This window comes from Anolis carolinensis, chromosome 4 (genome assembly GCF_035594765.1).
Source record: "Anolis carolinensis isolate JA03-04 chromosome 4, rAnoCar3.1.pri, whole genome shotgun sequence".
In the NCBI taxonomy this organism is placed as follows: domain Eukaryota; kingdom Metazoa; phylum Chordata; class Lepidosauria; order Squamata; family Dactyloidae; genus Anolis; species Anolis carolinensis.
In genome coordinates, this window is record NC_085844.1 from 74,725,404 (window position 1) to 74,748,852 (window position 23,449).

At 36.6% G+C, this 23,449-nt stretch overlaps 1 protein-coding gene across 3 annotated transcripts in view; it reads left to right on the forward strand.

The window, feature by feature from the left end:
* The first annotated feature begins 52 nt into the window (after positions 1 to 52).
* The window catches only part of gpld1 (glycosylphosphatidylinositol specific phospholipase D1), a 42,248-nt gene continuing 18,851 nt past the window's right edge, over positions 53 to 23,449 (forward strand). For 2 of the 3 annotated variants that reach the window (XM_062980654.1, XM_062980655.1), the window contains exons 1-11: positions 53 to 190; positions 5,509 to 5,849; positions 11,123 to 11,178; positions 12,418 to 12,496; positions 14,064 to 14,161; positions 15,755 to 15,865; positions 16,904 to 16,952; positions 19,117 to 19,171; positions 20,001 to 20,108; positions 21,382 to 21,409; positions 21,489 to 21,628. In XM_062980654.1, coding sequence (XP_062836724.1) covers positions 5,756 to 5,849; positions 11,123 to 11,178; positions 12,418 to 12,496; positions 14,064 to 14,161; positions 15,755 to 15,865; positions 16,904 to 16,952; positions 19,117 to 19,171; positions 20,001 to 20,108; positions 21,382 to 21,409; positions 21,489 to 21,628 — 818 coding nt within the window. In that variant the 5' untranslated portion in view covers positions 53 to 190; positions 5,509 to 5,755. Of the gene's footprint in view, positions 191 to 5,508; positions 5,850 to 11,122; positions 11,179 to 12,417; positions 12,497 to 14,063; positions 14,162 to 15,754; positions 15,866 to 16,903; positions 16,953 to 19,116; positions 19,172 to 20,000; positions 20,109 to 21,381; positions 21,410 to 21,488; positions 21,629 to 23,449 lie in introns of those variants that run through there. The other variant, XM_062980656.1, reaches the window with a different exon arrangement.

Sequence of the window (23,449 nt, forward strand, 5' to 3'; positions counted from 1 at the left end):
TCTACATTGCACCGCCTCCCTGCTACGGGATGCTGGGAGCTGCAGTTGGGTCAAAGAAGGAGCAGACGTCAGCTCCCAGGATGCCTGTGCCTTTTGGGGTCATCACACCGCCTTCGTTCTCGAGCTCTGCACAAAGGAGCATCGCCCCGTGTTTGGATAAGGATGCCATCCTGGCCCGGCTTCCCTGGGAGTAAGTACACCACTCAGCTCTGAGTAGACACGTGTCAAGGCTTGTATTAACAACATGACCTTGGAGGTGTCTACGGACAACGCCGGCTCTTCGGCTTAGAAATCGAGATGAGCACCAACCCTCAGAGTCAGACATGACTGGACTTAACGTCAGGGGGAAACCTTTACCTTTTACCATTGAAAGGAGGGAGGTTGGATCTACAGCAGGCAAACTTGGGCCCTCCCACAATTCCTAACAGAGAAGCCATTGAAATCCACAGGCATGCGGACAATTTCAACAGAAAGGAGGAAACTATGAAAATGAACAAAAATCTGGCTGCCAGTATTAAAATAAACTCTAAAAACAGGACAGTAAATACAAAACAATACTCAGAAAACAGGAGAATTCCAGATATGAAACAATCAGGGCCAGCTAACACCTCCCAACAAAGGATCCCCCCAGGCAGGAAGCAGCCAGGCTTTGAAGCTGCAGGACTATTCAATGTTAATCAATAATAACAATAAAAACTTTGTTTATATTCCATCCTATCTCCCCAGGGGCACTCAGGGCAGATTCAGACATAGAAAAAGGCAAACATATAATGCCTTAATAAAAACAAAACACAAGATTAATCCCACATGTAAACGTAAAATTAGAAACGAAAATCAGTAAATTAAGCAAAGCATGGGCAAAAAAAAATTAATAATAAAACGACATAAAATGCAAACATGAGACATCCTTATTGATTTACAGGAGCCAACCAAAGTTCATAAAGTCATGTGGGTTGATTGTGTGGCCAGTGATCAAGCTGGCCGAATGTACCATTCATACAGAAAAAAGTTCTTTCTCCCACCCTGGACCTTCCACAGATAAATAAACCCCACTTGCCTAGTTTCCAACAGACCTCACAACCTCTGAGGATGCCTGCCACAGATGTGGGCAAAACGTCAGGAGAAAATGCTTCTAGAGCATGGCCTTACATGGGCGCCGGGCTGTGGTGCAGGCTGGTGAGCAGCCAGCTGCAATAAATCACTCTGACCAAGAGGTCATGAGTTCGAGGCCAGCCCGTGGCCGGGTGAGCACTCGACAATTAAAATAAAAAATTTCCCCAGCTCGTTGCTTACCTAGCAACCCGAAAGATAGTTGCATCTATCAAGCAGGAAGTTAAGGTACCACTTAGAAGTGGGGAGGCTAATTTAACTAATTTACGACTCCATAAAATTCATCCAGCTGCCGTTGGAATGAGGAAGTGCTGTTGCAGTGGTTGATGAAGCAGCTGCTCCCCCTGTGGCCGGAATCGAACATCCCCTCAGGAGTAGGTTAAATTGCCTCTGCGTCTGTCTCTGTCTTTGTTCTATGTGTATACGGCATTGAATGTTTGCCTTATATGTATATACATGTGCTCCGCCCTGAGTCCCCTTCGGGGTGAGAAGAGCGGAATATAAATACTGTAAATAAATAAACAGCACTTTGTGAAACCTATCCCCGCTGCTTTGCTTTTAATTACTCTGATTTTATCTGCTTGGATTTTAATGTATTGTCCATTATTTTATTTTGTGTATTGTTGGAATGTTTTAAGTTTTTGTCAAATATGTTGTGTTGTTGTTTCGGGCTTGTCCCTGTTGTGAACCGCCCCGAGTCCCTTCGGGGAGATGGGGCGGGATATAAAAATAAAGTTTATTATTATTATTATTATTATTATTATTATTATTATTATTATTATAAATAAATGAATATAAATAAATAAATAAATATATTTATAAATATAAATAAATAAACTCACAGCAACCCAGTATTAAAAATTATGTTACAATCCATCAAACAAATTCAAAATTAAGAACCATAGCATCCCCTGACTAGATCTTAAACACCTTCATCTTTAAATGCCTGCTTGAATTAAAAAAAAGGTTTAAAACCTGCCTACAGTACTGTTCCATTATTTGACTGGACTCCAAAAAGGGACCTGGACAGAGAAGGATAGTCCATTTTATGGAGGGGGGGGGGGTTGAAGGAGGAAAACCATATCCCCATTTTCGCTGGCATTTCCCCCCTTTCCCATATCATAAATTATGGTTGTTTTGATGACTTCGACATGGGTGGGGGGAATAATAGGAAAACGGGGAAATGGTTTAACCCATTCAACCCTCCCCCCCAAAATGGATTATCCTCTGTCTAGCGCCCCCTTGTGGCCTCCGCCCAGATAATGTAAATACCAAAATAACATCAGAGGAATGTGGCTAGATTCACTCAATATGCTTCAGCAAATTTTTAATCTAGCATCAACAATATGCACATGTACAATAATAATAATAATAATAATAATAATTTATTTACAATATTTATATTTTGCCCTTCTCACCCCGAAGGGGACTCAGGGTGGATCACAATGTACATATACATGGCAAACATTCAACGCCATATGAACATAGAGAAAGAGACATAGATGCAATTTAACCTTCTCCAGCTTCCAGCTTCCTGAGGGTATGATCGATTCCGGCCACAGGGGGAGCAGCTGCTTCATCATCCACTGTGACACCGAGTTCTTGATGGATACTACCTAATTCCAAATGCTGCTGGACAATTTTATGGTGTCTTAAATTAGTTAAATTAGCCTCCCCACATAAGCGGTACCTAAATTTCCTACTTGATAGAGGCAACTATCTTTCAGGTTGCTTAGGTCAACAATGAGCAGGGCTATTTTAATGATTGGGTGCTCACTCCGACACAGGCTGGCTTCGAATTCATGACCTCTCAGTTATAGTGATTTATTGCAGCTGGCTACTAACCAGCTGCACCAACAACTTTATTTATACTCCGCTATCATCTCCAAGAAAGACTCAGGATGGCTTACAGAAGCACATAGAGTGGTATAACACATTAAAAAAAGGTAAAATTACATCACATTTTAAACAATGATAACAATAGTTAAGATAAAAAAAACACATTACAAAAAGTCCAATTTAAAAATCAATAAAACAGTGCAAATTGCCATAAAATGAATAATACAGCATCCCAGCCATTGCCCAATTCCACCATTAAAGTATTAGTGACAATATTAGATTGGTTCTGAGATTAGCAGATGTCTTAATCATTTCCAAACAGCCAAGTCAGCTAAGGCTAGCATAAGTAAATAAATCATTCTGAGTCTTCTGGACATCATGTGAAATCTTTTTTTTATATTCCAAATTGCATCCAGAAATTACTTTTTCTTTCAGTAGCCTCCACATTTATTTGATGGCCAAACATAAATCTATAATGTTTAATATGCTGAGAGTTGCTGGTGAGAATGGTTTTATCTGCTCTCCCTTTTCTCTCTGTTTTGCTGTTCATGCATGCTTGGCCAGGGATTCTGGACATGGTTATATAGGCAGTACCCAAGTTACAAACAACTGACTTACAAACAACTCATAGTTAAGAACGGGGGTGAGAAAACAGGAAATGTTTGACACCACTTTTACTGCCATGGCTCAATGCTAGGGGGATTTTTAGTTTGGTGAGGCATTAGCTCTCTTTGGTAGAAGAAGATAAAAAATTACTGTTCTTAACTATGAGTCATTCCTAAGTTGGATATTTGTAACTCGGGGATTGCTTGTAATGTAGAAGAAAGAAAAGAGAAAGACTACTTTCCATATGGATAGACTCAATAAAGGAAGCCGTCAACCTGAGCAGGGCTCTTGAGGATAGGGTGACTTGGAGGCCCTCATTAAGTCAATCAACTTCACAACAACTATAGTAATAACAGCAGCGATGAAATTCCATATCAATGTCCTTCAGTGTAGCTTCACAGATGCTGATTTTCCCAGGAGTACAAAAACTTCTTGTGGCCTTCAAATCATTTTCCGATTTACAGTCAACTCCCCAGGAGTTGACATGTAACCTTACTTTGTTTGGCTCATCTTATGCTTGTGAGCAGCTGTTTTCATCTTTGAAGTATATCAAATCAAATTTGACACCAGAAACAGACAAACTGAGTGCTGCATGTGCTGCTCTCAAACTTACAAAATATGAGCCAAAGTTAGGCAATTTATTGACATGCATACAACCGTAAAAATCACATTAATTGTTCAAAAGCATGCCAAATGCAAACTTTTACTTTTCAATAAAAAGTTGTTTGTATAATTGAAAGCTCTGTTATTGTATTTTCTTTTAAGACAAAAAGATGTCAATGTATGAGTTGTTTCTTCTAAGCTAAAACCTCAGCATGAGTTGTTTTTTTCTAAACGAAAACCTCATTATTTAGGTTAAACTGCCATGTTGGCACTTTGTAATAAAAATGGGTTTTGGGTTGCAGTTTGGGCACTCATTCACCAAAATATTCTTGTGATACCTTCAATTCTGTTTCATTAGTAAGCAATCCCAATGTGTTATTTGCATTAGTACAACAAAGCACGAATAAGTATATTTTGGATTTTGTTTTTTAAAATGAAGTGGCATTTGGAGTTTCTGTTTTATTAGGTAACTGCCCTGCTTCATTTATAGGGTTGTGGACAATTTGTATACCGTATATAAAATCATAGAGTTGGAAGAGACCTTATGGGCCATCCAGTCCAACCCCCTGCTAAGAAGCAGGAAAACCACATTCAAAGCACCCCGATACTCAAGTATAAGCCGACCTGGCTTAGGCACTTAATTTTCCCACAAAAAACTGGGAAAACTATTTGATTCGAGTATAAGACGAGGGTGGGAAATGCAGCAGCTACTGGTAAATTTCAAAAATAGAAATAGATACCAATAAAATTTCATTAATTGAGGCATCTATAGGTTAAATGTTTTTGAATATTTACATAAAACTGTAATTTAAGATAATAACAAAACTTTAATAAGATGAGACTGTCCAACTCTGATTATCTATATATTCAAGTATAAGATGACCTAAATATAATTGGCCAAGACCCTCATTTGAGTATTAGCTGAGGGATGCTTATTCAGCCCTAAAAAAAAGGCTGAAAAAATTGGCTTATACTCGAGTATATACAGTATCTTACATCCAGCTTTTTTCTCCATAGTTATCTTTTTTATCATGGAAATTGGATTTTACTACAGAAAATTAATACAAGAGGAAAAGAATAAATGTGCAGTGTAATTGTCTTGCTTCATTTGCAGGATTTATTGGGGTGGGAGCCAGATGCCATCTTCAATTTGTGTATCCTACATCTTGTCAATTGCCTCAGAGTGTCTGTCTTTGCTGAACACAGAAAATGGATTTTACCCCAGAAAATCCATAAAAGAGGAAAAGTCTAAACAGATGCATAGTATTTTGGTTTCTGGAAGCATCTGCAGTTTTATCTGAATATAATATTGACAAAAGCATAAAATAATGGTTCTTTTCCTTGTTCTAGGCATGATTTCACAGCTACAAATGGAAAATAAAGTATCACGTTTCTGCTGGGCTCATTCTTGTCTATAGGAGCAGGATAATCTGTCCGTTAAAACCAAAAAACTGGCAGTCTGACATTTCAGACATGGGAACTTTAACATCTGTGCCAGTGACATCAAGAAATGCACTGTAGCCCATATTTCAAAGGTCGTTGTGCTCCAATTCACAGCATTTCCAAACTATGGTTTATAACCTAGAATATCAACAGCATGGAAGCTCTCAAGATCTTGTCTACTCTGGCTATAATTTCTACTTTTTGCCAAAGCGTTATACCATGTGGCCTGTCAACACATATTGAAATAGGTAAGATCTAGCAAACTATGAGTATATTTATTAGTTGGTGGCAAAGGTAAGTATAACTCCAATGATGCAAATAGTAGCAAATTGCAGAATAAAATACTGTTTTTATATTAAAGTTATATATGTATATATGTATATATGTGTGTGTATGTATATATCATTCTCTCTCTCTCTCTCTCTCTCTCTCTCTCTCTCTCTATATATATATATATATATATATATATACATACAGTAGAGTCTCACTAATCCAAGCTAAACGGGCCGGCAGAAGCTTGGATAAGCGAATATCTTGGATTATAAGGACTGATCAAGGAAAAGCCTATTAAACATCAAATTAGGTTATGATTTTACAAATTAAGCACCAAAACTTCATGTTATACAACAAATTTGACAGAAAAAGTAGTTCAGTACGCAGTAATGTTATGTTGTAATTACTGTATTTACGAATTTAGCACCAAAATATCACGATATATTGGAAACATTGACTACAAAAATGGCTTGGATTATCCAGAGACTTGGACTAGCGAGGCTTGGATTAGTGAGACTCTACTGTATATATACAGTAGAGTCTCACTTATCCAACACTCGCTTATCCAACGTTCTGGATTATCCAACGCATTTTTGTAGTCAATGTTTTCAATATATCATGATATTTTGGTGCTAAATTCGTAAATACAGTAATTACTAGATAGCATTACTGTGTATTGAACTACTTTTTCTGTCAAATTTGTTGTATAACATGATGTTTTGGTGCTTCATTTGTAAAATCATAACCTATTTTGATGTTTAATAGGCTTTTTTCTTAATCTCTCTTTGTTATCCAACATATTCGCTTATCCAACGTTCTGCCGGCCCGTTTATGTTGGATAAGTGAGACTCTACTGTACTATATGTATACTTACTATCTATCTATCTATCTATCTATAACTACTGTATTTATATGAAATAGCTTGTCATTTTCAATTGCTTGCAAACACGTGGCAAGTTGTAGTCAGAAATTGCTAAAAGGCTGATGGCTACACTTGGATATGAACAATGTAAAGTGAGTGTCAGCAGAATAAAAATGTATACTCACTCATATTGAAAACTCTTTGTTGGGTCTCAACCACCAAGATTATATTGTGTGTACATTCATTAGATGTTGAATGTTTTCTAAGGCTCTCCAACCGTCTCTTGCAAATTGAATACATCTACGCCAAATTTGAAAATTTCTGAAAACAAACATAAAAGGTGTAGGAAAATATTCCTACCTCTCACCATGTTGGCAGTTCAGATCCAGGGAGTGGGGTGAGCTCCCTTCTGTCAGCTCTAGCTTCCCATACGGAGACATGAGAGAAGCCTCCCACAGGATGGTAAAACATCAAAAACATCTGGGCAACATCCCTTGGGCAACATCCTTGCAGATGGCCAATTCTCTCACACCAGAAGGGACTTTCAATTTCTCAAGTCGCTCCTGACACACACAAAAAAACTTTTATAATTATTGACATTTCAGTTATTATCCCTTTGGCAAGTTAATTTGCAAGCCAATTTGCAATTAGGTTTTGACACCAAAATTCATGGGCAGAAAGGAATAGAAAGCTTTTTTTTTTTTTGAAATCATGCTTTTGTTCTAGTACTTTGTGTAAGCATGCATAAAATAATTTAAGATTGAATGAGGTAAAATTAAGCTAAACAAGATGGATAAAGATGGTTGGGTAGAAGATCAACAATAAAAGAAGGAAAAATTCTACCAATGTTGTTTCTTCTTCTTTCTTCTTTTTACTTAAGAAAATATTTTGATTGAAAATATTTTAAGACAACACGTCAAGAATGACATCTTGAGAATGAATAAAGTAAATGCCCGGCATATTAATTCTCCAAAGCCCAGTCAGTTAGGAGTATCATTCAAGGGTCTATCAAAAGGACTAATGTTGTAATTATATTATCTGTAAGTCCTTCCAAAATTCATAATGTAATGCGATTGTCCAAAGCCCACTCTTGTTACTGAAATAGGGGTTTTTTTTTTTTTTAAAAAAAGAACTATTTTCCAACAAACTAGGTCTCTCTGGTTCTCCTTTGGTATGCCTTATATTCATGATCAATTTCTTGGACTATGCCAAATCCAAAAGTCCTTCAAACTATGTTTGAATGTTGAAATCAAGGAGTTTTGATGTAAACATTCAAACATAGTTCCCGTAAAACTATGTTTGATTGTTGAAATCGAAACCCCTTGGAACTATGTTTAAATGTTGAAATCATTGGCATGGTTCTAATTTTGGGTGATTTGATTACACATGACAAACAAAAGTTGTGTGATTAAGCATTTGTTATGTAACAGTGCATGACTATCTAGAAAAAGAATATATATCCTTCAATAAATTAAAATATAGACATTTAATTTCTAATTGGCAGATAATACAAACCAGCTCAAACCTGATAATTGCTTTGGAGTCTCCTGCAGTTTGATTTGTTATATGTTTCAATCTTATCAAACCCAACCAAGTGATTTTGTAGTGCATCCATACTATTGTTTTATCTGATGATCCATTAAATAAATCACTAATTGATAAATAAGCAGTTAATAAGAGCATCAGATCTCTTCCCATGGAAAAATACATCTTACAAACAATACTCTACTGTTTCCTCCAGTATAGTACCACCCCTTGTTTAAATGGATTTATAACTAAGGATAAGATTTTGGGGCGCAAATTTCTTCTGTCAACATCAGTGTATGATTAAAAATTGAGTCCCTCCTTTCATATTAGTCCAATAAACCGAACCATCATTTCTAATCAATGATATAGCTTTTTTAATTTGATAGGCATTTTTAAAAATGAGAGATACAGATACTACCCATAGTGTCTGGAGAAGATCTAACATTGACATGTTATTAAGCTTCTTTCCCTATGAGATAAATCCCTCCTGCATCTTTTGGCATCTCCTTATCTATCTCCAGAAGGGTCCAGCAGAATGGTCTCAAATAAAAGACATGTAGGTAAAACAAGTGTGTCTCCCATGCTATTTAACATCTACATGAGATGACTGGGAGAAGTCATCCAGAGTTTTGGAGTGTGGTGCCATCTATACCCAGATGACACCCAATTCCAAGGAAGCAGTTCCTGTGCCTGATAGCTGTAATGGACTGGATGAAGGCAAACAAATTGAAGCTTAATTCAGACAAGTCAGAGGTGCTCCTGATGAGTTGTAAGACAGATATGAGAATAGAGAGTCAACTTATGTTAGATAGGGTCACCACACACCCCTGAAAATGCAAGTTCTCAGTCTGTGGGTACTCCTTTTGCACAATTAAAGCTAGCGCGCCAATTGCACCCATTCCTGGAGAAATCTATTCTGGCCATGGTGGTCCATGTCTTGGCTACATCTCGGTTGGACTACTGTAATGCGCTGTACGTGGAGCTGCCTTTGAAAAGTATTTGGACACTTCAGTTGGTCCAAAGAACAGCAGCCAGACTGGTAATTGGCCTGGCTACAGGGAGCTGACAACTCCATTGTTGCAACAACTCCACTGGCTGCCAACCCATTTCCCGGCACAGTCCTGGTTTTGACCTAGAAAGCCCTCTTTGGCTTTGGTCCAGGTTATTTGAAGGACTGTATCTCTTTCTGCAAACCTGTCAGACATTTAAGATCAATTGGGGATCTGTTTCACAATCCACTCAAGGGCATTTGGTTTTGGGAAAATCATGATCTCTTAGAGTCATAAACTTTCAGGAAAAGGCAATCAAAGTATTTTGGAAACATAACCTTTTGAAAAGGCATGACTTTCAGAGCCACAGAAGAACTAAAAACTGGTTTGAGTGAATATTCTCTTTAGTAGTATTCATGCAAGGGAGCCCCCAGTGGTGCAGCAGATTAAACCGTTGAGCTGCTGAACTTGCTGACTGAAAGGTCAATGGTTCGAAGCTGGGGAGCAGGGTGAGCTCCCGCTGTTAGCCCCAGTTTCTGCCAACCTAGCAGTTCAAAAACATGGCTCCATGCAGTCATGCCAGCTGCATGACCTTGGAGGTGTCTACGGACAGCGCCAGCTCCTTGGCTTAGAAATGGAGATGAGCGTCACTTCCTCAGAGTTGGACACGACTAGACAATGTCAGGGGAAAACCTTTACCTTTACCTATTCATGCAAGGCAAATTCTTCAGTTGTTAGACTGAAGCTATTGTCTCTGATCTGTTACAAACAGATATGCCAATGCAAAAACCAGCAGAGTTTCAGAAGTGTTCTTTTCAGTTGCCCCAAAAAAATCTACTCTCTTAAAACATCTTTGTTTAAATCTTGCTCTCAAGAGACAAAAAAGTAGTTTTTGTTAAAATAACGTAGTTGGTTTACCTACAAACTTCATGTATTCAGCATACAAGTACATTGCAGTTACAAGTAAATTTGAAATCGTTTCTCTGAGTAGATAATATAGGGCATCTTTCTTAGAATCAACAGTCCAACGTCTAAAACATCTTTCAGAGTCTAATGGAGTCTGTACAGTCCCACAACAAAGAGTTAAGGTAAAACTGCATACCGATACAGATATATATAATACAGTAAGCAATCTGAATATATATATATATATATATATATATATATATATATATATATATATATCAAATAACTAGTATGGGAGGCTTGTAGAAGGTTGCTATTTCCAATATTTGGTGGGAATAAGGGAGAGGGCCTTTTTGGTAGCTACTCCGAATGTGGAATTCCTTCCCAAGAGAGACCAGGATGGCCCAATTCCTGCTTGTCTTTTACAGGGAGGTTGGGACATTTATTTGCCATTAGGCATTTGGGGAAGGATAAGGGACACACTGCTCAGGAGTTTGTGGGTGGATTCTGGGAGGAATTGTAAGTTTTAAACAGAATTTTAATTGTATTGATTATATTTTAACTGTATTTTAATCTTCTTTCCACACAGTACTGTTTAATTTTTGTTTTTGCTTTGTTTTAAACTGTGATCAGATTGTGTACTTGAGTCCCCATTGGGAGAAAGGTGGGTATGAATAAAGTTAATAATGATGATAATAATAATAAATATTTAATGGCTGCAATTCATCCTAATCTTTGTACATCACAACAAACCAGATTCCAACAAAACGAACCATATTTTGTGATGTCTTTATTTGAAATACTGTATGTGACATAAAGGAGCCATTTCCATGGTGATCTAAATGCATTATGTTTGATCGTTGTCAGAATTTGTTTTGATCAGACCGAAATGCGTAGCACACCATGTACTGCTCCATGTTATCGTCCATCACAAACATTTTAACTAGTTATTTATTTTTTCTAGCTCACAGAGCTCTGGAATTTTTGAGCAAACAAGAAGGAAACATTAACTACCGTGAGGTAGGAGGTTTATTATTGTGTTTTACAATAGAATTCTGATGCACATTATTTTTGTTTTTTTGCCTTCTTGTATTTATGCTTGGTTTATTCAACCTGTGGAACATCTGAAAGAGGCTGACATCTATTTCTCATTCCAACTTACTTAAAACACAGATACTTTGATGCTATTCAATGTAGCTCAGAGTTGTATCTATGATATTCATCCATTTCAAGCAATATTGACTTTTTGTGTGTACTATAAAATGAAACAATTCTAATTAATGATTGCTCAAAAGACACTAGATGGAAATGTGAAATGCCATTAAGCTGGAGACTAATGTGCTTTTATTTTTCTCAGGTAATTGCTGTTGTCATTGTGCATTGGAATATGAATCCGTCTTGTCAATATTTGCCCATAGAAATTGGGACAATGTTTATTTAGAATAAAATATTTTGTATAGAATTGCATGTGGCAGAAAATAGTTTCTAACAAGAGACTGGGTATTTTGACTTTTCTAAAGTGTAGCACTAATAGCCAATCAAATTCTCTGTATTAATATGCCTTCAGTTTGCCTGTTGACTGGTACCAACCCCAATGATTTCATAATAGGGTTTTCTTAGGCAAGGGATACTCAAAAATGGTTTGCCAGTTGCTTCTTCTGAAATACAGCTTGCAGCACCTGATATCCATTGGCACTCTCTCATCTTAGTCCCAAACCAGAGCTAACTTATTACTACTACCCTTTTGTTTGTTGATTTGGATGGAAAAGTTGAGAGATTTGAACAGACTGCTGATTTCAATTCTAGTCAAAATATAGGACATAACTCACATATAGATTTTGTGACTGGCTAGCATGCATGGATTTAAAATGCATATACCGCCGTCTCTTGAAAAATAGTTCTATGAATCTAATTACCCAAGGTGCCTTAAACTTTGACTTCTAATCAGATGAGCTATAACTTTTGTTAAGAGGATGACAGAAATGAGTCATATATACTATTTTAAATCTGTCACGTTCTTCTGTGAGTCTCCCCAGCCTTCCTTCAAATTTTCCTCCCCATTTCCCTCACAGTACGCCCTTGAGGCTGGTTTCATTGAGAGTGACCCAAGGCCACCAAGCCAATTTTAATATTCCTTGCGGATTTGAATTTAGATTTTCCAGGTCCAATGCTATTATTAGTTTGTGCATCAAATGCTGGAAATAATACTTTCCCTTTTAATGTTTTCGATTTCTGTTTCTTCTTTTTCCTTGTGTCCAGTTATTACTAACCCACCAAGATGCATATCAAGCTGGAAGCCTGTATCCCGATGCCTTTTATTCTGGTATTTGTAAGAATGGTAAGAAATGGGAGAAATTGTGTTTTTATCCTGTGTTCCCCCAAGAGCTTCTGAAAAGCTAATGTAGACATCCATTTGACAGTGATGGTTAGTGCTTATATACTTGCTGTCTGGAGATCAATGTAGACAAATTGTAATTGAGCAGTAAAAGCTTGTAGAAGGGGGCTCACCCAGGACAAATGGAGGCTTAGGACAATAACAAGCAAGAGAAAAGCAGCGACCCAAATTTCCAGTGCTGCACACATCTGTCACTGGATCTTGAAGAGACACTCATAATTTTTGCTTCTCTGCACATAGTCGAGGTCATGGGAAACACAGTTTTTACTGCGTTCCTCCCCAGACAAATTGAACTAGAAGTCACAGCTCTCCCTGGGTCTAAAATAGTTGGACATAGGACCAGCTCTAGTGTTCATGTGATATTATTTACACAATTCTTGATAAAAATTAAAATTGGGGGGGGGGGGGGGGCTTATTGGTATCACTTTGAACTACATTAGAGTCTCACTTATCCAATCTTCGCTTATCCAATGTTCTGTATTTTCCAACGCAATCTACCTTTTAGTAGTCTGTTTTGTAGTCAATATTTTCAATGCATTGCAATGTTTTGGTGCTAAATTTGTAAATACATAACGTTACTGTGTATTGAACTGCTTTTTCTGTTAATTTGTTGTAAAACATATGTTTAGGTGCTTAATTTGTAAAATCATAACATAATTTGATGTTTAATAGGCATTTCCTTAACCCCTCCTTATTATCCAACATTTTCACTTATCCAACGTTCTGCTGGCCTGTTTATGTTGGATAAGTGAGACTCTACTGTAATTTGTGTCCCTCATGAAAACTGTGTAGTGGCCCTATATGCAGATTAATTCCAGTTATCCATTTCAAGAGAAGCTACATTATATTGCTTATGCATAGGATAAGCTTCAGTATAGGCTGAACGAGTGTGACTTAATTTGGTTTACTGACATTTACTCATTTGGAACTAAAATAATTTAAATCCAAGTAATATGTTTATAAATGGATAGAACTCCATCATGATATGTGTAAGTACTTTGGCTCTCTACGCCAAACATGAGTGGACTCATTCAATCACCCATTGCTAAATGGAGGTCCATATTTGTGTAAACCCCATGATTTATTGGGTCTAGTCCAACTTGTGTCCATAACAGAGCAGGAGAGGATCTTGTGCATAGAACAGTAATATATTTATTTAGTTATATATGATTGGGGTTTACACAAAACCAAGCCACTTAGATTGTTAGTGCTCCATTTCCTTCTGACATGGAGGATTATATTTTCATATTTATTATTTTAAATACATAGGCTGCAAATTAATGACATTTCATTCAGAAATCTGTTATGCATCTAATTTGGTTTTTTTTGTTTTCTATTATATTATATTGTGTTATTTTTATATTGCCAATTTGGTTTGACACACTATACAAAAATGAGTAAAACTTATGCCAATTGTCATATCATTTACAAAACTCCAATGAAAAAAAGTGAAAACTGGAGGAATAAAGCTATTCTTTTAATATTTCAATTTTATTTGCTGGCATTACAGGGATATTCCATCAAGTATCTGAAGATACTCATTGGTCACCTTTCCTTAATGCCAGTGTCCACTACATCAGAAATAACTATCCACAACCCTGGGAAACGGTAATACATTCCCTATCAATTTCTCATACTGAAGGCTCAAATGTTATCATTCTAAAATCAAGTTATCCTCATAAATCATGCTAATTTCACTTAGAATAATAGAATCATGTTCGTATAGTAAGAAAATTGTGAAAGAATTATCAAATGAATGGGATGTTTTGTAATGGCCAACCATAAAATGGAGCAAGACATCTATCTCTCCTAATTCTATCTGATTTGTGAAAGGTTTATTTATGTGCACATTGGTAAACAAGAGTTAAAGAAAAGAAAAGCAGCTGTCATAGTTTACTAAATTTTTCCAATGGGCCTTTGAAATAACATATACATACTTGTAGTTTTTTGAATGATTATACACAGAACCCTGGGCTACCTTTTCATTAGGCATCTCAGGTAGTGATTTTAAAAACAACAACAACAGCAGCAGCAGCAATTTTATTAACTGGATTGTGGCTCGAATTGATAACTTGTTGTAGTTTATTTCCAGTTTGGATCACTCAAATACAGGATTTTTCAAAAACATGGGACTAACTTTAAATCATTATATATCTGCAACCACATACTGCCCATGAATGAAGAGACTCTTACCACTTGAATGGATTGGGCAGTGCACAAACAGCCCCTAACTCCAATCATTCGCAAAATGGCAACCCTGCAATATAAGGTCTAATGAGACATTCCCCATTTGCAAGTTTATTTTTTAAGGTTTGTTTCAGGCTCAAAATTATTAGTTACTTGATAATTCATTGATCCGTTCATAGCTTCGTCTGTAATTGTAACACATTGCCATTGTGAAATACTACATCTACTGCTTTGAAATTGTGTCCATCCTTTTGAATGTCTGTGAATGTCAGATTGAACCAATACAATACAATATAGCTGCATATTCAAAGAAATAATAATGCAGTGACAATTAAACTCCATCCCTTATAAAAAAAATCAAAGCATGACTGGTTCTGTTTGGGATAGAAAGCAGTCTTTCTATTCTTACTCTCCAAAGTGTAATATGTTGTTGTTACTGTGCTGTTGTATGCCTTCAAGTCAATTCTGATTCATGGCAACCTTATCATAGCAAACTACTGAGAAAGGGTGGCTTGATCATGGTTTCCCTATGGGTTTCCAAGGCTGAGCAGGGAATCGAATCCTGGTGCATACTGATACTGCTGTACAAATATATAACTTACACCCACCATTAAGGAGCCCCCGATGGCGCAGTGGGTTAAACCCTTGTGCCGGCAGGACTGATGACTTGAAGATTGGGTTGCTTACCTGAAGGTAAGCAACCCAATGTCTCCAGCAATATGCGGAAACATGAGAGAAGTCTTCCACAAGGATAGTAAAAACATTAAAACACCCAGGCGTTCCCTGGGTAACATCTTTGCAGATGGCCAATTCTCTCACACCAGAAGTGACTTGCAGTTTCTCAAGTCGCTCCTGACACGAAAAAAACCCTGTGCTTATGAAAATGGCAAGCTTTCACCAATGATGAGGTCAGGTAAAAGGTATAACCACAAAAGTTTGTTTCTCTTGAATACTTTTCTGCGTTTTGCTTCAGTAAAGTTGCTGTCAAGTTAAGTATTTTTCTTATTACTCTAGGCTACAGAGAAACTGGTGGCTTTCCTTTTTGGAATTGCTTCTCATATGGTGGCAGATGTGAGCTGGCATAGCTTGGGGATTGATCAGGGATTTCTACGCGCCATGGCAGCCGTAAGTGGGGACATATAGATTTTCTTTCAGGATTCTTAGGGAAAAAAAGGCAGAGAGATGGAAGGAAAATGTGGAACATTATGTGTGTGGAGAAAAACAGAGAGACTGGAGTGAATGGAAAACTGGTAGGAGGTATAAGAGGGCAAAATAAAAATGAAAAAGGCAGATAAAATTAGAGCATGTGAATGAAATCATTAAAAAGTACTAAATAAAATTCTAAAGCAATAATGATCCATGAACATTCTTCCACTTTATTTATTTATTAAAATTTTATTTCTGCTCATTTCCGCAGGGCTGACCATTGCGGATAGACCACATTAGCTCTAGATTATTAAATATGGTTTTCTGTGGGTGAGGAGATGGCGACTATTGGATGGCATATGTTCTGTATCAGAAACTAGAATTAATGTGGTCTATCCAATGCAATTTTCTTAATCAGCACCCCAAATAACCAAACTGAATCTAAAGTTGACCAAAAATTCATTCCTAATTTTTTTGGTAATAATGTTGGAGAGTGGTCCCTGGTTGAAGTGGTTCCCGGTCAAAGTGGGTCCTGATCAAGTGGGCCTTGGTCAAGTGGGCCCTGGTCACAAAAAGGGTGGGAACCACTGGTGTAGATACACCCTGGTTGGAAAATCAGAAATCAGGAAGATTCTCTAGTGTTCATCTTCTGGATGGCAGAAGATTTTTACTACAAGTCTATAATTTGATTATAATATAAGTGATGGAAGCTTTTCAAATTATTCCAATACCAACTGGATTTTTAATTGATTATTAATAGGAGCTAGTTTTTGCCTCTTATATATAATGCATTTTATTCCAGCACAAACTTTTATACTTTGCAAAGTTTTGATGTTATAATTTAATATTTTATGGCTGCTTTGTTTTTTTATTATGATTTGTTGTTCTGTGTTGTTTTGGTTGCTATTATTACTATGTAATAATACATCTTGTCTCAACCAAAATGTGGTAAATGAATAATGAAAGTTTAAAGTGCAAATCAATTGTGGAATATTAAACATTCTTTTCTTTATCTAGATTGATTTTCATGGCTCTTATGCAGATGCTCATTCTGCTGGTGATTTTGGTAATTTATGTTATTATGAATTCTGAAAAGCTTTACTCAAATTTCGGACATTTTCTAAGATTACTGAATATAACAGGCATGGGCAAACTTCGTCCCTCCAGGTGTTTTGGACTTGAACTCCCACAGTTCTTAACAGCCTGTAGGCTGTTAGGAATTGTGGGAGTTCAAGTCCAAAACACCTTTGAAGGCCAAAGTTTGTCCATGACTGGAATATACTCATGTATAAGTTTATAAATTTTAGTTAAACATTGCTCCCAAAAACCTGGGTCATCTTATCCATGGGTCAATCTTACTATTGTATCTTAACTCTCATTTAAAAAACAAGTCATTGCTGAGTGACCTTTTCTACCACAGCACAGGGACAGCTTTTTGAATGCCTGGATCAAAAATAGTCAGGGACAACTATTACCCACAAGATAGCAAAGGTGCTTTCTGCTCTCTATGGAATGACCCTTGACTTATCCACGGGTCATACAGAAATTCATGATTTTGACTTCAAAACCTGCCCTCGATTTATACAGGACTTTTCAAAGAATCATAGAATCAAAGAGTTGGAAGAAACCACATGGGCCATCTAGTCCATCCCCCTGTCACATAGGAAAAGCACAATCAAAGTACCCATATGACCATCCAACCTCTGTTTAAAAGCTTCTAAGAAAGGAACTTCCATCACACTCTGAGGCAGAGAATTCCACTGCTGAACAGCTCTCATGGTCAGGAGGTTATTTGTAAAGATCAGGTTGAATCTCCTTTTCTGTAATTTGAACCCATTGCTCCGAATCCTACCCTGTTTTCCCTAAAATAAGACATCCCCAGAAAATAAGACCTAGCAGAGGTTTTGCTGAATTGCTAAATATAAGACCTCCCCTGAAAGTAAGACCTAGAAAAGTTTTTGTTTGGAAGCATGCCCGCCAAACAGAACACCAGATAAATGTACATACCATAGTGTGTTGTACATGGAAATAATGGTAGTAACAAGAAATTCTTGATAGGATTCACAGTTTGTCTGGTTATGCTGGTTTGTGATGACAACTACTGTACAGTATATATAAAATGTTCGTTTTTTGCTCAATAATAAATGTGATTTCTTCTTCATGGAAAAATAAGACATCCCCTAAAAATAAGACCTAGTGCATCTTTGGGAGCAAAAATTAATATAAGACACTGTCTTATTTTCGGGGAAACACGGTAGTTTCCTGGCCAGCAGAAAACAAGTTTGCTCCCTCTTCCTTATGACATTATTTCAAATGTTTAAACATAGCGATCATGTCATTTACTGTAAGTATGTTTAAATAAATAAACCAATTGTTATCTGTATGAATGGAAGCTTTTCAATTGGTTACAGTGATTTCTTGAAAAGGTATCGACAAATTTGCTTAAAATTATGCCATGTGCAGGGAAAATACAAAGCCTGTATTATGTTAGTCCAAACTAAACAAAAACATTGCATAAGCTGCATTATATTTCACATGGATATTGTCTTTCTCCATCTAGATTTGTCCTATCATGGTTATGGCATGTGTATGAACAGCAGACACATTCACATAAAAAATGCCCACATCATAGGTTCAAGTGATATCATAATAATATACACACACTCTGTGATCAACTTCGGAGATAAGTTGACTATAGAGTTGCTCTGGGGGAACTTCAAGAGATATCATATTTAATATAATAATAATAAAACTGTACTTCTATACTGCCCTATCTCCCAAAAGGGACTCAGGGCGGTGTACAACAAAAATTTCAGCAAATATTCAGTGCCTATAAAACATAACATAATAAAGCACTTCAAATAATAAACACCCATATGGAGAACATCAGAATATACTTACAAAACCACACTTATCAAATTATTCAGCAAAAGTGTATCACAGTCACATTGGAAGACCTAGAGATTCCTAGGGAAGTGTTTTCTTAGGTAAAATTTATGGTTATTCCACTTTTGTGGGAATCCTGTACTTCTAACTCCAATGTATGGGGTTGGGCTGACTGTACGTTATGAAGGAGCAGAAGGAAGTCCAAGTCCAAAGCCTTTCTGTTGCAGTTGAGTCATATTATGTTCTAGATGATGTCCTTAAGATAATGCTCTAAATATGAAACAGAGGCAAAACTGTTCTTTTTTTCTATAGTATGTTGATGGTTCTTTTCTCTGTGATTTTAGGAGGCGATGTGTTAAGTCAATTTGAACTTGATTTTGATTATCTGGCACCAAACTGGTAAGAGATACAAGAATAGTAGTTTGATTTTCTATGCCTGCACTTATGCATACATGCCTATAATGATGCAAAGAGCCAGAAAGCTGGGCTGATGGGGAGAGTTGGTTCCTAAAAGTCCATGGTACACTGTTCCTATTCAATGTGGTGCTTAAGAACAACTGCTATGTTGTAGATCCGTGGTTCTCAATGTGGTATCCCCAGATGTTTTTGGTCTACAACTCCCAGAAATCCCAGCCAGTTTACCAGCTGTTAAGATTTCTGGGAGATGAAGGCCCAAAACATCTGGGGACCCCAGGTTGAGAACCACTGTTGTAGATAGTGTTGCACCAGGTCATGATTGAAATCCCACATAGCCTTCATATCGTATGACCAGAAGGTCATACGATAATACACGTATGAGTTTTTGAGATGTTGCAGCAATCTTTGTTGCATTTATTTTAAGAGAAAAACAGAATTATGCTTTGGAATGCCTTACATTCTTGTACTACTACTTACAAGTCTGTTTTAGGAAACCATCTTTTACTGAGTTAGATCATTGATTAACCTCATTATTCCCTCCTATGGCTGAATGGTAGAGAGACTGTTGAGTATTAAATCTTTGCCAAGCTTGAGGATGCCTGGTACAGTTTACACACAAATGATGTCCTCAACCACCTTCATGTGCTGCACTTTGTGACCTTTATAGATGTGTATATCCAATGTCCTGCTCCTATAATTTTTGAAATATTTTTAGAGGGAATTTGGAGATCAGGATATTGCTTTAAATTTTTCATGATGTCACTTAACAGTTAGCTTAGATTTTAAAAAATCTGGTGCTATCACATTGTAGGTATGTACCTGTCAAGGATTTATTGTCAATTTATAAGGAATTATATGGCCAGGAAGTCATAACAGAAGAGACTATTGTGGACTGTGCACATCTCCAATTCTTAGAACTGTAAGTCAATTGAATTTTTTTCTGGCTTCGTTTAAAAAAATAAGTGAAGAAAATGATATTATAATTGTATGTTTGGTGATTTCAAATGGTAATTATTAGAAAGGAGAGTATTGGGCCTAATCAAAGAAATGGTGAATGGTTGATTAGAGAATAAAAACTGAATAAATGAAATAAATGGAAAATGAAAGTATAATTAAGCAGATCCTTTTGTTTTGGAGGAGATCTTCCATAGGGAAGCAATAGGAGCAGGTTGAAGTTTTATATTCTTAAAATACACATTGGTACTTATGGAGGAGTAATTATTGCCCCACTTTTAAACTTCTTTCACAGGATAGTATGGGGCTGTTTTCTTAAAATATAACGTTGTTTAGTTGATTACTGTATTTTAACTGAAACAAACACTATTCACAGTATAATCAAAACAATTTGTTTCAGGTCTCCGGGATCCTATTTATGTTTCATAGCTCATTATACTGTCTCAATGTATTGCTTCACAAATGTTGCATTTGGAGATTACTACGAGTGGCCTGTTGGTATGGAAATAAACCACTGTGAATCTTTGTGCTTTTTTTCTTTCACTTCTGTCCCTCTGATGGAGTTTCAGTGGTTCTGAATGCTTTTGCTTGCATTTTTTCCCTACCGGTAGCTGTGAGCCCACAGTTTGTTGTTATTTTTGAACCTATATTGCTATGTAATTTCTTTAAACAGCAATATAATGCCTAGCTGAGCATACAAAGGAGGAAGAGGGGGGAGGAGGAAAAAGGAATGTAGCTGCACTAAGGATAACTGGATTTTATTTTTGCATGTGATTTTGTGGATATAAACTCACTTTTTCTAATATAGCACAAAGTGCTAATATATGCTCAGGTATACAGCGACAAGACCCTGTACACTAGACCTGCAAGAGACTAACATGATTATGTCTTTGGAAAATGCTACACTGTACTTAGGCGTGATTTTAATTGCTGTTTTAATAATTCATGTTTTTGTTGCTTGGTTTTAATTGTAATTGTCTATTTTGATACATATATGTATGGCATCGAATTGCTGCCTTTTGTAAGGCCACCTTGAGTCCCTTCTGAGAAAGGCAGGATATAAATATGGTAAATAAATAAAATAAATAAATTATTAATCAAAAGCAATAGAGAAAATTCTGATCTTCTCTTTACTGTGTATAAAACCAAAACAGATATATAGATGTACTTTAAAAATCATTTTGTGTGCATTCAAAAATTCTACAGAAATAGAGTAATAAACTATTTTTTTTCCATAGATATGGTGAAGTGATTGGTATTGCCAAGGTAATGTATATCATTAAAAGTTTATTAGAATGTATTCTTTAAATGCCCATTTTCCTAAATAAAGTTTCTCTTTCCATAGATATACCCTTTCTATGCCAGGAAGTCCCCATTTTTGGTTGATAAATTCGATGACTATTTTCTTGGTGGTGTGGATGATATGGCATTTGCATCAAATAACATTTTCCAGCAAACAAGTCAAATATTAGCAAATGGGACCAGGTAAAATGCTAGCTTAATATTTCTGGAATAAACAAGAATGGAAATAGACAAATTTGTCAAAGAGCATGGGTTCTAATACATGGTGAACTGTGTGCACATATAGTGCTATGTAAAATGTATTTTTGTGAAAATTTTATAATTCTCCCCTGCCCCACCATTTGTTGTTTGCATAAATATTCAGTCCATTTGCTGCAACATGCCTAAATAAACTCCAAAAGTCACATAATTGGTTGAATGGGTCCCATCTTTGTGCAGTTCCAGTTCTACATGTTCTCAGATTAAATACACTGGCTTATGGAAGACTCCAGAGAATACCATGTCTAAACAAACAATTCCAAGTAGATCAAAGGGGGCAAGGATAAAGTTGTGCAGAACCATCTTATCAGGATTTGCATTAAAAAAATTCCCTAAACTATGAACATCTCTTTGACTAGTATTAAATCCATGATTACAAAATTGCTGGATTAGAGGATCAGAGTCACACTGAAGTCTTATCTCAATAATTAGGTAAGATAGACATTCATCAGAAGAATACCCCAAACAGTTGACCTAATGATCATGAGAAATCTGCAGCTAAGATGGAAACAATAATCTGAAATGATCAGCAGGACAGGAGGAATCCTTTTTAGAACTACTGTGAGAAGAAATCAATTGCTGAAATAAACCTATATCAAATCACATTTGAGGGTTGCAAGAAGACTAATAGGAGATAAGACCAATTATTCTCTCAAGATTTTCTGTTTGTATGAGATTAAAATTGAACTGCAGCCTTCCCACTGCATTTGTGGGTTTCACTTTTGAGAAATGTGATTATTTGTGGAGAGTAGGAATTCTTTTTACCATGTTTCCCCGAAAATAAGACAGTGTCTTATATTAATTTTTGCTCCCAAATATGTGCTAGGTCTTATTTTCAGGGGATGTCTTATTTTTCCATGAAGAAGAATTCACATTTATTGTTGAACAAAAAAAGAACATTTATTATATACTGTACAGTAGTTGTCATCACAAACCAGCATAACCAGACAAACTGTGAATCCTATCAAGAATTTCTTGTTATTACCAATATTTCCATGTACAATACTTTATGGTATGTATATTTATCGATCCTGCATGCTCTAGTGTTCTGTTTGGCGGGCATGCTTCCAAACAAAAACTTCGCTAGGTCTTACTTTCGGGGGAGGCCTTATATTTAGCAATTCAGCAAAACCTCTACTAGGTCTTATTTTCTGGGGATATCTTATTTTAGGGGACACAGGGTAGAGACCACAGGATCCTACAGCACAATTGTATGGCCAACTTCTGCTGGTAGTTGGCCATAGTGTTGTGCTGGAAGAGCTAAAGATTTTTAGAAAGGACACTTCTCTGGGCATTTGTAGGTCCCTGCACGATTCTGTGTTCAATTTATGGCAGATGGTGACGATTAAGACTCCAGGTCGGGTTACTACATACGTTAAAATACATAATATAACTAAGTTGACTATATAATCATGCTAGAAAACCTAGAAGTTCCTGAAGAAGTGTCCTCTCATGTTAAAAAGCATCAAAATTTTTATTAGGGGTTTTGTTTGTGCTTTTTACAATCCTGAACCCTAACCCTGCTAAAATTGGAGGCTTTAGCTTTGTTTCAAAATGGTACAAAGACAGAAGTGATCTTTGCCCGAGAATGCCATCTTTATGATAAAGCACAGTAGTAGCATCATCATATTGGGATTCTATTCTTCAGCAGGCACTGGGAAAACTGGTCAGGATTGAAGAGAAGATGGAGTCAAATACAAAATAATTTAGGGGAGACTCCATTTGGAAAGGCTTGGAACTAAAGTA